The sequence below is a fragment of the Colias philodice genome, chromosome 22 (genome assembly GCF_061535455.1).
Source record: "Colias philodice isolate Cphi_HAF_F1 chromosome 22, ilColPhil1 Martin Lab GWU primary, whole genome shotgun sequence".
Classification (NCBI taxonomy): Eukaryota; Metazoa; Arthropoda; class Insecta; order Lepidoptera; family Pieridae; genus Colias; species Colias philodice.
Genome location: NC_143107.1, coordinates 5155332 through 5171538, shown reverse-complemented (window position 1 = coordinate 5171538; position 16207 = coordinate 5155332). Strand labels below are relative to the sequence as shown.

At 35.4% G+C, this 16207-nt stretch overlaps 1 protein-coding gene and 1 long non-coding RNA gene across 3 annotated transcripts in view; one reads left to right on the top strand and one right to left on the bottom strand.

The window, feature by feature from the left end:
• The window catches only part of LOC149478432 (uncharacterized), a 91033-nt gene extending 76877 nt beyond the window's left edge, over positions 1-14156 (bottom strand). Inside the window, exons 1-2 of one of the 2 annotated variants that reach the window (XR_016317414.1) lie at positions 13920-14156; positions 12864-13618 (exon numbers count right to left, since the gene is read on the bottom strand). This is a non-coding gene — a long non-coding RNA (uncharacterized LOC149478432). Of the gene's footprint in view, positions 1-12855; positions 13619-13919 lie in introns of both variants that reach the window. The other variant, XR_016317413.1, reaches the window with a different exon arrangement.
• A 163-nt stretch (positions 14157-14319) lies between these two features.
• On the top strand, positions 14320-15969 carry LOC149478431 (uncharacterized). Its single transcript, XM_089709166.1, has 2 exons — positions 14320-14481; positions 14523-15969. Exons 1-2 carry the CDS (start codon positions 14320-14322, stop codon positions 15207-15209), a joined length of 849 nt encoding a protein of 282 aa, XP_089565292.1. The 3' UTR covers positions 15210-15969.
• Positions 15970-16207: the final 238 nt, after the last annotated feature.

The following is a 16207-nucleotide window of genomic DNA, read 5'->3' as shown; positions in this document are numbered from 1 at the left end:
CGCTCGCAGGGAAATGGTGCAAATATATATCGGCCCTCGCGGGGCTTTGATTACAATCGTCCCTCACGGAAAAGATGGTGCGAATATATATCAGCCCTCGCGGGGCTTTGATTACAACCGTCCCTCATGGAGAAATGGTGCAAATATATATCAGCCCTCGCGGGGCTTTGATTACAACAGTACCTCACGGAGACATGGTGCAAATATATATCAGCCTTCGCGGGGCTTTGATAACAACCGTCCCCACGGGGAAATGGTGCAAATATATATCAGCCCTCGCGGGGCTTTAATGGCGATTGGTGCAAATATACAAAGGATTGATCATTAAAATGATCATAGATATTTGCTTTTGTCAACGAGGACCCACGAAAGAAGTTTTGGATATGACCGTATCGGATCTTCACTCTTCTAAGGTAGGTAGAAAAAGGTTTTGAAATCTACTTCACAGTGGGCAGTATAGTAAATGACCTAATAAAATACAATAAAGGTTAGATACGTCAAATAATGGGCGCATGAAATTGATACTTCGTATCCTAAAAGTTTACGCTTCAGGAATCAGGAAACCACCATTGGTTTACCAATTATGGAAATTGGAATTGAACAAATTGTATTTACCAATGCAAAGCCTAATCACAACAAAGGAAGGCGAGTCGGATCAAATATCATCTCGCAGATGATTTGTGGCGGTGGTTTCGAGGATTGTCACCAAGCCTTGTGTCAACGGTATGTTTGGTATCGTAATTAAATGGCACTAGCCGACCAATTTTCATATACAAACATCGGAAGAGATTTTTTAATCGCAAAGCGATTGAATGTAACAAATGACGATTGATTACGTATAGTTGACCTCTCATAGGCCTATTTTAGTTGCCCGGTCTTGTAGGCAATTTATTTGACTCGTTTTTCAACCCATTTGACCTCATTATTGCACCCATGAGATTTTTCTTCGGGGCTCAAACAATAAATCGCTGAGGGATTAGGATAATCGTTTGTTAGACAAGTTTTTTGTCATCCCACCAGGATTATTATATTGTATAATAAAGTTATATACAACTATTAACGTAAAACGTTTAAGTACTCAACGAATGCTGAGAATACTGACTGTTGAGTTACATAGGATAGAGGATAAATAACGGAAAGTCAATCTTTCCAAACAAAAGCCTCTTATTATTAGATATTACTTGGAACCCCTACCCTTAACGAGAAAGCTCTGCCAAATGACTTCTCATTTCTTTGCTTTGAGGGGGGGGGGCAATAAATGAAATGTACAGGCTATACGGCTTTTAAAATATAAGTCTGGTAATCGAACTAAACTTTGCTGGTTTAGTTCTTGCTATATCGCTATCCGTGCCTGCTTCTCGTGTTTACGGGTGAATTAAGTTTATCAATAGTCATAAATGCAATGCTATTCAGAGGATATACTGCATTTAAAACATGACAAAGTCTGGTAAGCGAACTAAACTTTGCTAGTTTAGTTCTTGCTATATCGCTGTCCGTGGCTGCCTCGCGTGTTTACGGATGAATAAAGTAATGTCCTGTCTTCGCATCCACAGCTAACTGTCCTATACTGTCATAATCTTAACACAGATTCATTCGACATAGCTCCCCACGAGCTCAGTTCTTCATTTTTGCACTCGCACAACTGTGGACAACACAAGAGCAATGCCTCCATTGGTAGCAGTCACAATCAAGGGATAACTAACCTTAGGCTAGCCATATTACGGATGTTGGAACAACCGACTATATTCAGGGCAATTTTCTTTGTTCAGTGTAACGTTTAGACTGTCGTAGCATTCCTACGGAACAAAGATGGGATCAGATCTGCATCCTTAATGCAGTTAATCGAAAGGAGATACTTTCAGACGACGATAGTATTCAAAACCCACCATATTCCTTAACATAATAATGCATAGTTAAGCTTATAATCTCTCTTGCCATTATGTCAGTTAGAGACCTGAACGACGCGATAGAGTACCGCTATTTCAGTAGTAGTAACACCTAGAAGGGTGAAGGTATTCTGGAAAGCGGAACTGAAGGCCCGGTCAGCAGCATCAGCCACCTAATAGACAGTGTTCAGTGCTGCACCACTATAATCTGCAAAATGACTCTGACGGTATGAAAATGTGGAGTACATTTTCAAAATATCAAATGATATAGTTGGAATAAAAATCCTATTTGCCTCCGTCTATCCAAAAGACATACGGAGTAGCTAGTAGCAGTTGGTTGAATTAGAATAAAGTAACTATAGTTAAAATCCTTTGTTACTGACTGGATAAATTTGGCTCTTTTCCTATCTGACGTTCATATAGCTGTTGACTGCCTAGTGTTGTGCACAAACACTATTATTATAAACTAGCGGTCCGCCCCGGCTTCGCTCGTGGTACTTACGTTTTCTCTACATAAAAACCATCCTCGTACTTCAAGGAATATAAAAAGAATTATCGAAATCGGTTCAGCCGTTCTCGAGTTATGCGCTTACCAACACATTTTGCGATTCATTTTTATATAAGTATAAGAATAAGAAGATAAGTCACGTTATGTAGTCCCGAGGCTTTCGGTATATAAGTTCTGATGTAAATCATAATTATATCTTAAAACCGAATTGATTAAAAGTAACGTACTTGGCTGTAGTAATTGCAGTTTTGGGACACAGATAAGCTCCTTATCATTTTAGTCTCTTAAGTTCAGTATATTTGTTTCCAGTACAGAGTTTATGACCTATCAGTTTTAAATAAATAATTCATGCATTGTACTGAAAGTACTAGCCATGTTTAGATTATGATTGGTGGCGTTGGCTCTAAACATTAATAGATACCGCACGGTTTGGTTGGATGTTAAAAATCTGTATTATAATTAAAACCGTTTACCTGTTTTGATATTTTATTGCCTTATTCAAGGGGTGACCTTTTAAATTTATTTCTGACCCCAAAAGTAAAGACCAAGTTCTCTTCTTGTCCGCTTGTAGCAGGTTGGGTTAAAACTGTGTGAGTTGAGACAGGTGGTAATTCTATGTTAAGATGATTCAATTGTGCTTCTACAGAGTTCTAATTGAATAAATAAAGGTTTGAGTTTGAGGTATTTTTGCCTCGTCGGGATCAGCTGTTGCTTCATTTTGTAAGTAACATCTAAATGCGTAATTGAAAGTCGTTACTGGCGCTTTCGCAGATTTACGCTAAAGATAGTGAAAATTGTAGTAACTTTAACTTTTCAAGCCCAAAAGGTTAACTAAGGTACGCTTGAACCAATCTCATAAGTTCTAATACTTTTAATCATTATGATTAACTTTTTGGTTCTTATTTGATTAACTTTTCATCTGGGATTGTTAATATAAATAATATAAAAATTTGTGTGATTTATTGGTATACTATCTGCACACCTTACTCTTTCAAATAAAGAAATAAGTAATTACTTATGTACCTATTCAAATTCACATTGGCGTCCATATATTGTACACCAGGTGGGTAACAAACAGGTCTCAATAAGTAAGCTTCAAATTACGGTCAAGTGTTTAATAGCTGTGTTTTACCTGAAAATAAAACACATATTAAATACTTACCTATATTTGAAGCTTACACTTAACGTCCACCTGTTGAGGATTTCGACTCAATGAAGAAGATCAAGCGCCTGCACATTATCGTGCGCCGGCCGCGCCACCTGGTGGGAGGTGTGCCGTGTGCGAGAGAGATAGCATATATACAACGAGAAAGAGAGGGAAAATAGGCGGAAAAAGCTAGGTACCTTCTCTCAATAAGTAAGCTTCAAATATAGGTAAGTATTTAATATGTGTTTTATTTTCAGGTAAAACACAGCTATTAGTAAGGCTACTTACCGTACCTGCAGGGGCAATATTGGAAAAATCTCGGTTGGTCGGCGGTCGGAGCAATTTCAGCTGTTCTCTAAATTGCTTGCCTTGCCTCTGTGTATAGACACATCTTAATAAATGGTCCAATTTCAAAATTACCCCTGCTACAGGTACGTTAGTAGCCGGTTTTAAACCGCAAGAGCATTAGCTACTATTATACAGGGTGTACCAAAAAGTAGTGATGAACGGAAGCTGAGAGGTAGAGGACCTAGAGGGCTATCCGAATCACCCCCATGTATGTTATGCGATTTTTCGTATTTTCGGAGTTATGACAATTTTTTCAATTTTTCACCTATCGCCGAGTACGATGATATTTTCACTCATGCTGACGTCAATGATTGCGGAAGATGCTTGATTTTTTTTTGTGTGCTAAGCTGAAAGATAGGCCAATTCAGTATGGTAACATTTACTATCGTTAGATCTTTGAATGGAATAAAAAAAAGAATTAAATGGCAAGAAAGATAAAATTACCCTGTATGTTCACCACTTCAAGGGCCCGTAAAAAAATAAAATCACATAAAAAAAGTTTTCCGTTTGACATTTAAAAACTTGCTCTATCTATCAGATAGCTACCCTGAAAATTTCATTTTATTATTCAGAAGGCTTCAATCGAAAAATTTAAATCTAAATGAGGTAAGTGCAAAAATTGAATTAACATGATGATCATTAAAACCAATAACAAGGTGTTTAATTACCAGAAATTTTTAAAATGACCCCGCTATTGCTCAGTGCAAGTGCGACATCACCGTAAAAAGTTGTCTTTTAAATGTCTGAATGCCCTTTTATCATTTTTAATGGTTTCTTCTGCTACTATGAATTTCCAGGTTATTTCGTTCAAATTGTGGCAGTCTCTCGTCTTTGTAGTATCCCCACGGAAAAAAATCAATAGGGTTTATGTCCGGGGACCGTCGAGGCCAGGCTAAAGGGCAAAGATACCCTGAAAGATGGATTGGTCGTTGCAGCCTGCGCATGCGCTGGTGACGCCTGCCTTAAAGCCTGGCCTGCACGGTCCCTCGACCTAAACCCCATTGATTTGTTTCAATGGGGATACTAAAAAGACCTCGGCTACTTGAGAGAATGCTACAATTTGGACGAAATAACCCGGAAATTCATAGTAGCAGAAGAAACCATTAAAAATGATAAAAGGCCATTCAGACATTTAAAAGACAACTTTTTACGGTGATGTCGCACTTGCATTGAGCAACAGCGGGGTTATTTTAAAAATTTCTGGTAATTAAACACCTATTTATTGGTTTTAATGATCATCATGTTAATTCAATTTTTGCACTTACCTCATTTAGATTTAAATTTTTCGATTGAAGCCTTCTGAATAATAAAATGAAATTTTCAGGGTAGCTATCTGATAGATAGAGCAAGTTTTTAAATGTCAAACGGAAAACTTTTTTTATGTGATTTTATTTTTTTACGGGCCCTTGAAGTGGTGAACATACTGGGTAATTTTATCTTTCTTGCCATTTAATTCTTTTTTTTATTCCATTCAAAGATCTAACGATAGTAAATGTTACCATACTGAATTGGCCTATCTTTCAGCTTAGCACACAAAAAAAATCAAGCATCTTCCGCAATCATTGACGTCAGCATGAGTGAAAATATCATCGTACTCGGCGATAGGTGAAAAATTGAAAAAATCGTCATAACTCCGAAAATACGAAAAATCGCATAACATACATGGGGGTGATTCGGATAGCCCTCTAGGTCCTCTACCTCTCAGCTTCCGTTCATCACTACTTTTTGGTACACCCTGTATAATAAGTATTCTGTGCCACAAGTAAAACAAATGTCATCGTATTGACAGAATAATCAAATTCAGAGATTTTATATTATTTGTAAATTTTTCTACTAATTTGATGTAACAAATAATAATTATATTCCATATATATACTGATTAAATAACGCCCAATGAATTTAAAAGCAGTTGCTGAAATAAGACAGAGTGAATTTAAAGTCAATATATTAGAGAACGAAAAAAATAATGAATCCGATAAACCAAAAGAAAGTAAACCTGTAAGTACAAGTAAAGATGTTAAAAATGAAGAAGATGTTAAAGAAGAACAGTTCGAGGAAGTTAATGGTGATGAAGAAAAAGTAGAAAAAGTGGTTAAAAAGGGTGTACGTGATAAGGATAGTGGGAAGAAATTAAAGGGGGAAAAGCACCGTCAACAGATAACTTGGGTACAATTTGGTACAGGTGAATCTATTACAAAATGTATTAAATTTAATACGTATTATATGTCTATAATTTTGTTAAATTGGCAAGGTTAGGAATATTACCCAATTTATTTTCAAACTTTCTAACGTACCTACTGTTAAATTGTTTTCAATCTCTTCTGTGTACAATGTACATTGAGAAAACCTATCGACTTTAATTTTAATTAGAAATATTTAGCAATACTGCTGTAAACTGTTTAGTTTTAGTTAATATCATAAAGATTCATAGAATAGGACTACTTGTTTCGTACCGGTTTGTTTTATTCGTGACTATGTTTATTGTGTTCCTTTCTGTAATTTCTCTTAATTTCAGGATTTGGTGGTTACGGTAGTGATTACGACGAGAGAGGTTCACGGTTCTATTACGAATCAGACAGAAATGATTATTTAAAATATCCCCTAATAATTGTCGCTGTTTTACTGTGTTTAAATATTGGTTATTTGTCATATGTCGTCGATTCGTTAGTATTTTTTATTGGTAACCATTTTTATTACTTTCATATTCATAATGACGCTCAATAATTATTGTCTGAAGCAAAAGTCTGCGTACGCGTATTCGAGGCAGAGTTTTCTAAAGAGCTATACAATCGACTTTGAAAATTATTACCACGAAATAGGGTATTAATTTCAATGAATATTTCAATTTGATATTTTTGGTTTTATGGCATTCAAATGCTTTATAAATTTATATCAATGAATATTTACAACCTTTTGATAGTTGATTGTGGGTCAACTTGATTACAGAACTTCAATGGGAATACCTTATATTATGGGCATAACAGGGAAAAGAGTAGAGCAAAACGACTGAATCAATAAAAGTTTATTGAATACCTGTATAAATTGACTTTTTTATTTTTTTTCAGAACCTCTAAACGGGAACGACTTATAGAAGAAGATTTTTACATGTATTTCTTTATTGGACTGTAAGTGTATAACTGATAATTGTTATAAATAATATTTATATACTAAGGAAGCTTTTTTTCTAACTACGATTATTATTTATCTTCTATTATTGTTTTTATAAAAATGAAATAAAAAACAGCAGGTCTTGTTTCTTCTTGATTACTTTCTCAAAGTATCACATTTCATTTAATAATATGGCAATGGCGTTTATTTTTAAATTCCATTATTTAACTTGACATTCTAATTGAAATTAGAAAATGTAGACAAAAACAAAAGAAAGATTCTTCTTTCAACCGACTTAAAAAAAGGAGGAGGAGGTTCACAATTTGGGATTGTTACTTCTCGACTGATTGGTGATCCGATATTGATGTTTTTTATTATTTGAAAGCAAGTGTCTAGTCTAGTCTCCATTTAAATTTTGTCCAGTTCTGACAATTTTAAGGAAGTTTAGGTTTTTGTTAAAAAATATTAAATTTTAAGTGTTGATAAGATTCTCAACTATTGATTGATTTCAGACTGCTCCTCGTACCACCAAACTGTATAATGTTCTGCAGCGATTGTTTTACACGGGTTCCTTTTCATTATTTATTTTTAGCCATGGCGGTAAATATTATTTATGTTTCTTTTACTGTACAATACTTAACTTTTAAGCTATTGCATAGCTTCTATCGCGGGCCTTGAGCGCGGGGACCGAATCCAGAAATTCCGTAACGAAAAAACCTCTCTGTTGTTCTAATCTCGCTTTCCATTCAATATAATTGTAAAAAAAAAGACGTGTGGCACTCGGGGACTGCCGCGGTAAAGCTATTGCATGCTATGCCTTCAAGCCACACCTCCGAGCCCGTCGGAGTGGGGAGCGTGAGGTTTTTTCGTACGGAATTTCTCGATTCGGTCCCCGCGCTCAAGGCCCGCGATAGTAGCTATGCAATAGCTTAAAAAATTGGCAAGGTCTGAAGTAAATGAAAGTTCATACTTATATTTTCAATTTCTGTGAAATTCAAATACAACATTGCGGTTATGTCTCTAATTTTGGTACACAACTTTTAATTTAACGTAAGGATAATTTTATGAAAGAAATGTAGATTTTTGAGAGGATTTATTTCTCTGCAGGAAGAATTTCAGTTTGACTATATAAAGCAGTTAATATTTTAAAAATATATTAGTATTTTTAATAGTGTTATAATATAAAAAAGCTGCTACAAGACTTATAAAAGCAATCGAAAACGAAACTAAGAATAAGCAATGAATCCATACTAATATTATAAATGCGAAAGTAACTCTGTCTGTCTATCTGTTACTCAAACTACTAAACCAATTTTCATGAAATTTGGTATGGAGATATTTTGATACCCGAGAAAGGACATAGGCTACTTTTTATCCCGGGAAAATGAAGCAATCCCGGAAATCCCACGGGAACGGGAACTATGCGGGTTTTTCTTTGACTGCGCGGGCGAAGCCGCAGGCGGAAACCTAGTGAATAATAAGAATAAATAACTTTGACGAAGAAATGTGGATTTCAAACTCTTTTTTGCTTTGAATTTTAATTTTAATTCTTTTATTAAGCACATTTTGAATTTGATTTACATAATGTATTCATTCTTATTTAATTATTCCAATTTATCCACTCCATGACAGAACTTTAACCTTAAAATAAATTTAAACTAAGAGCTAGCGCGCACGAGCAACTTTGTCTCCGCAACTATTTTGTCTCTCCCATCAATTTGTATGGGGAGTTGCGTCGTTACGTGCGCGCACTTTCATACTAGCTCATAGGTTGGAGAGACAAAATAGTTGCGGAGACAAAAAAGTTGCGGAGATAAAGTTGCTCGTGCGCGCTCGCTCTTAGAAATTTATTGTTTTTAAATCGTAGGAAAGTCAAAACGTGTACATTGAATATTTTTTTAAAATAATACTTGAAGCGTGATCTACAATTGATATCGAAGCTAAAATATAGTTTTAGAATTTTAGTCTTTCTGTATGTATGTCCGGGCTACACTTAAAAAGTACTTTTTGCATGAATATTACTAACAGTCGAGTCAACATATAGGCTATATATCATCACGCTAAGACCAAAAGAGCGGAGCAATGCGTGTAAAACCGCGGAGCACAGCTAGTTTCGTTGATGTAGTGATAGTAATATTATATAATGTTTCAGTTCATTGGTGTTTGTTTCCTCTCATTCGCATGTACGTGCTGGTATTTATCCCTGGTCCCTTTGTTCGTTGCTATATCAATCTTCATTGTGGTGGCTGTGTGCACAGCTCTCTCTTTCACTGAGGTAGGTGTAAATAATCTATCTATACTAATATTATAAAGCTGCAGAAAAAATCTTTTTCGGTGTAAGATAGCCCATTCATCGAGGAAGGCTATAGGCTATTTATCGTAATATACAGGGTGTAATCGTTAAGTGTGCACAGGCGATTTTTCCGTAAGTATTACAGATAACAAAAAAATTTAAACTGATATCGAAAGTACTTAACCTAATGAGTAAAATGGCCGGAATAAATTTTTAAAAATAAATCGAGAAATATCAAAAAAAATATCTTTAAACCCTCCCATACATTAAGTATGAAATATGAATACTTATCCCATATTATGTAACATTTAATATGAAAGATTTTAGCTTTCTTTTTCTTTTTTAGTTTTCTGCTTTAATTACTTCGCAAATTTGAAGTGGCATTTTCCACGCTTTTTCCGGACATTTTCACGCATTTGCCGGATATTTTCCGGACATTTTCACGCATTTTCCGGATATTTTCCAGGCATTTTCCACGGTTTTTCCGGAAATTTCCACGCATTTTCCGGATATTTTCCGTTATTTTCACGCATTTTCCGGATATTTTCCGGACATTATCACGCATTTTCCGGGTATTTTCCGGACATTTCCACGCATTTTCCGGATATTTTCCAGGGATTTTCCAGGCATTTTCCACGGTTTTTCCGGAATTTTCCACGCATTTTCCGGATATAAAAAAAAAATATAAATAAATAAATATAATAAATAAATATAATAAATATTTTCCAGACATTTCCCAGGCATTTTCCGGTTATTTTCCGGGAATTTCCTCTCATTTTCCGGATATTTTCCAGACATTTCCCAGGCATTTTCCGGTTATTTCCCGGGGATTTTCCAGACATTTTCCAGACATTTACAGGCTATGTCAGGGAAATGTCCGGAAAATGCCTGGTAAATATCTGGAAAATACCCGGAAAATGCGTGAAAATGTCCGGAAAAACGTGGAAAATGTCACTTCAAATTTGCGAAGTAATTAAAGCAGAAAACCAAAAAAAGAAAAAGAAAGCTAAAATCTTTCGTATATGGGATATTCATATTTCATACTTAATGTATGGGAGGGTTTAAAGATAATTTTTTTGATATTTCTCGATTTATTTTTAAAAATTTATTACGGCCATTTTACTCATTAGGTTAAGTACTTTCGATATCAGTTTAAAGTTTTTTGTTATCTGTAATACTTACGGAAAAATCGCCTGTGCACACTTAACGATTACACCCTGTATATCATCACGCTAATATCAATAGAAGCGGAGCCACGCGGGTGAATCCGCGGAGCGCAGCTAGTTAGAGATATAAAAATTGTTCATTCTGAGGCCTACCTACAGTTCTTTACAAAATGATTGTTTCGGAAGAGTTTTAAAAATTTTCATTTAAATCTATCAAGCCGTTACGGAGAAGTTAAGTTTCAAACACTGTGACGCGAGAGTTTGCCTTATACATACTTATTAATATTATAAATGCGAAAGTAACTCTGTCTGTCTATCTGTTACTCAATCACGCCTAAATTACTGAACCAATTTTCATGAAATTTGGTATGGAGATATTTTGATACCCGAGAAAGGACATAGGCTACTTTTTACCCCGGGAAATAGGATAGGTTCCCGGAAATCCCACGGGAACGGGAACTATGCGGGATTTCTTTCACTGCGCGGGCGAAGCTGCGGGTGGAAAGCTAGTTAATAATATGTATAACACTCTTTCTTAACCCAATATAAGAAATTTAGATTCATTTGCCTTATCTTTAATATCATTTTTCATAGGCACAAGTAATTTTTTTATTTTTTTAATTATATATTCTTCTTATTTTCAGTTTGACTTTAGACGGTGGTATCTTTACGTGATTGTTATAATACCAGCATTTGCTGCGACCTATATTATGATGTATGTATCTAAAAACAGATACAAAATACCATTGAAATCGATTACCTTGACGTTACTACCCGTGGGTACTGTTCTTCATGCAATAGTAAGTCATCTATACTAATATTATAAACCTGGATAGTTTGTTTGATCGCGCTTATCTCAGGAACTACTGGTCCGATTTGAAAAATTCTTTCGGTGTTTGATAGCCCATTTATCGGGGAAGGCTAACATAATGCTAAGACCAACAGGAGCGGAGCCACGCGGGTGAAACCGCGAAGCGCAATTTGTTTATAATACCAGTTTGTATGGTAACAAACATCTAGACATGAATAAAAAATGGTATAACAAAGACTAAAGTAGCTAACTGTTTTAGTAATGTTTACCATAAAATTGCATAGATTATGGCATTGTATATGTATGTCGCCGTCATATATCTGCTAATTGATTGAATGACTAGAGCGTTCATTGAATGACGACATTCAATTGACACATGGATGACTCGGCCGAGCGTTGATTGAAGTCCAGCTAATTAGTTATCGGATTGTAACATAGCTTGGATATAACGCTCGGCATATTGTTGAATGAATAGTGCGTTCATTGAATGACGACAGAATGTACGTCCACTAGAGGACGGTTGTGAGACAGCTTCAGCTTAACCTTCCCCATATCCAAATCAACGTCTATGCTAAATGAAGTTCAGTCAAGACATTGAACGTTACATTTAACGACTTGAAGAGTTAGAAGAGATTAGGCAATCAATTAAATGTCGTCATTCAATGAACGCGCTAGTCATTAAATCAAATTGCAGATTCAACTAGATGACTGCGACATATCTATAGTATGTTCATATCATTAACGTAGATAATTCTTTACAGATGTTCATATTAGAGTTGCAATTAATCATCGGTGGAGGGAAGATAGTTATGGGAGAAAATGAAGTCGTGTATACTGCATTCCTGCTATACACGGCTCCTGTTGACGTTTTCATTAAAATATTCGAAGTTATTTTTGGGACTGAAGACTGAACGAGCAAAAACACGGAGTTTTTAATGGTTTATGTGATATTTTTCATATAAATTCTGGTAAATCATATTATTAATATAATGAGTTGAAAAGGAAGAGTTGTTTATTTTCATTTTATTAGCGAATAATTCGTATATCTAAGTATTTATTTTTCAGGTTATATAGACGCGAATTACCCGCTTTAAGCTATAGGTACACTGAATATTTATTATATTATAAATTCTTTGAAATATTAATTTGTCTAAACTCTAAAGAAACTACGCTTCGAATAGAATTGATAGATATGCTTCAACCACAGGCTTCAACAATGTTTTTTACAACGCTCTATGAAAAATATTTATCCCGATTTGTATGCAAAGCTCCACTTAAATAGGTTGAAGGTTTATTGTAAAACAAATTATGATATTAAGCTATTGCATAGCTTCTATTGCGGGCCTTGAGCGCGGGGACCGAATCCAGAAATTACGTAACGAAAAAACCTCACGCTCCCCACTCCGACGGGCACGGAGGTGTGGCTTGAAGGCATAGCATTCAATAGCTTTACCGGGGCAGTCCACGAGTGTCACATGTCTTTTTTTTATACAGCTTATGTATGATGATAAAAGCATAAGATGTTGTGATGTATAACAAAGTAATACAGTTGTAAAATAATATAAAATAACGCAATAATAATATGAACCACAGAACAGTAAAAACATATAGAAGTGCTGTAATGTCTAATTAGTATGAAAACCAGTGTCGCCAAACCCACACATTTAAACCGATAGTTATACAGTACACTACAAGTAAACTATGCCTTTGATTGGACAGCTTAATTTGAGTAAAAACTGACTTAGGTTATAAATTCAGCATTTCAATATGTACCCTAACGCACCATGTTACGGTTTATTTTAGTATAACATCCCTAGGTATATTAGCTGTTTTGTTTCTCATTGCACAGAAATTCCAAATTCGAAAACATTCAGCTACTCCACAACAGAGGGCGTTAGTTTTCGATAGATATAAATTTGAAACGCAACACATAGAGATAAGGTTGAAATTTGTGTCACTCAATATTAATGACATTAACTTGATATTTATCTGATGCTATGCTCTGAGGGATGTCAGCCTTGTTATCGATAATTCACAAATAAATATTTTTTGTGTATTTTTTTTCTTTCTTTTATATGAGTATAGTATAATGCGTCACATTTTGGAGTATGTTTATTACTACTAAGTACGTCTTTTTATATTATTATTATTAAATAAAAAACGGAATAGAATAGTATAAATCTATATTTACAAAATACAAACAGAAAATATGCATTATTTTAAATCTTGGAACTGCTGTAGGTTTGATGTATCGGTGGCCTTTGTTAGACCGCTTAGTACTGTTCGGCATCCAGTTAACTCGCCACGTTGCATTTATCCATTTCTCTTTTAAATTAGCCTCTTTGGGAAATCTATAAATAAATTAGACAAATGAAAGCTAAGGAAAAATAAAATAAAATTTAATATTTATAATGTTTGTCTTTTCTAAAGTATCGATACTGTCGATATGCACCACAAGCATCACTAAAGCGACATTCGTTTGTTTATTGCAATAATATTCCAGAAAGTCTTGTTTGCTGTTCAATCTATAATAGTACTAATTTCTTATAGATTAAGGTTCATTTTGACTAGATATTTGTATACAATTTTGACAAATTACGACAAGCGAAGTTATAACATAAAATATAATTAAAATAAAAAAATAAGACTTACCGACGGTATGAAATGCCTTCATTGCTGATATTATTTCGTCTGCTATCATTTTTGCACTCTTTATACCGAACAACACGTCCTAATTAATGAATAAATATGGAAAAAAGGTTTGACAGCTGACAACCGACTCGAATATTTTTCTGCGCACAACTGAGAGCAAGTTAGGTGATCTAAACTTATCATTGACACGTGGGCCACGCCCACATCACACTTCTATCTACTTTACTGTTCTGTGATATGAACGCATCGACAATATATTAATAAAAAAGATGTCAATTCAATTGTATTGACAGAATAATCAAACTCAGAGAATCTATATTATTTGTCAATTTTTCTTCCAATTTGATGTAACAAGTAATAATTATTATATTCCTGATATATATTGATTAAATAACACCTAATGAATTTAAAAGCAGTTGCTGAAATAAGGCAGAGTGAATTTAAAGTCAATATATTAGAGAATGAAAAATATCATGAAACTGATAAACCAAAAGAAAGTAAACCTATTACAAGTAATGATGTTGAAAATGATGACGATCTTAAAGAAGAACAGTTTGTGGAAGTAAATGGTGATGAAGAAAAAGTAGAAAAAGTTGTTAAAAGTTGTCTAACCTGGTGGTAGCGAAATTAAGTCGCGAACACGTTGAGCAGGTTAGCGACATTGTATTAACACCACCCGATACAAAGAAGTACGAAGCATTAAAAACACGGTTGCTCGTAGTATATGAAGAATCTGAAGTGCGTCAGGTCCAAAAATTATTAAAAGAGCTTGAGTTGGGCGAACAAAAGCCTTCTCAACTTTTACGGCGTATGCGAGATCTGGCTCGAAATAAATTCTCGGAGGAAACATTGACGATGCTGTGGATGGGACATTTACCCGCAGCCGTGCAAGCAGTCCTCACAGTTAGCGAATTAAAGGATACAGAGAAATTAGCTAATATGGCAGATAAAGTTATAGAAACGACACGTTTCGCGGAGATACAGGAGGTATCGAGTGCCAGAGATAAAATATCCGCAATACAACCTACGCTAGTTGAGCAGATTACACAGTTAACGCAGCGCTTAAACGAGCTGGAATCTGCAGGCTCGAGAGGCAGATCGTTTAGTGGTGGAAAGTACGGAAATCGCACGCATCGCTCCGCATCGCGAAGTCGCGATCGTACAGGAATATCAAAACACAAAAATTCCAATTGGATATGTTATTACCATTACCGCTATAAGCACAACGCCAGCAAGTGCATTCAACCTTGTGCGTGGCAGAAGCAGCAGGAGAGCCAACAAAAAAACTAAATACGGTGCAGACAGAGGCGGATGTCTGTTCCACCGAAAATAAACGCCTGTGTATAAAAGATAGGAAAAGTAATCTTAAGTTTTTAGTGGACACCGGCGCTAATGTTTCAGTTTTACCAGTGTCGAAAAATAACCGATTCGCGAGTGAGTGTAGTGACTATAAACTATACGCGGCAAACGGTAGTGTAATTAAGACATTCGGTACTAAATTAATGACTCTAGATCTTAGTTTACGGCGACCGTATAAATGGTCATTTATTATCGCCGAGGTAACTCAACCTATATTAGGTGCAGATTTTTTAGCACATCATGGTTTGATTGTAGATTTAAGATCATGTCGATTAATTGATAGTTTAACTAAATTAAAATCAGTAGCTAGTGTTATTAAGGTGAATCAACCGTCTGTGACAACAGTTGAGGAAACTCATCAATTTCACGACTTGTTATGTAAGTACCTAGATATAACAAAGCCTTCATCGTACAGGGAAATACCTAGCCACGGTGTTTTTCACCATATTGAAACGACTGGACCTCCAGTGTTTGCCCGGGCTAGACCTTTACCTCCAGCTAGATATAAAAAAGTCAGGGAAGAATTTCGATACATGCAGGAAGCAGGTATATGCCGACCCTCTAAGAGTCCTTGGGCTAGTCCACTTCATGTGGTACCTAAGAAGAATGGCGAGTTACGTCCGTGCGGGGACTATAGAAAGCTTAATTCTATAACCAAGCCGGACCGATATCCTATACCGCGCTTATCAGATTTTACATATTTATTAGCTGGTAAGAAAATATTTTCTAAAATCGACATAAATAGGGCTTATCATTGTATTCCTGTAGCCCCGGAAGATGTAGAAAAAACTGCAATAATAACGCCGTTTGGGTTATTCGAATTTCCACGCATGACGTTCGGTTTGCGTAACGCTGCGCAGACGTTTCAGCGATTCATGCATCACACTGTTTTTCAGGACCTAGACGCGGACAGTAAAGATAATATTTTT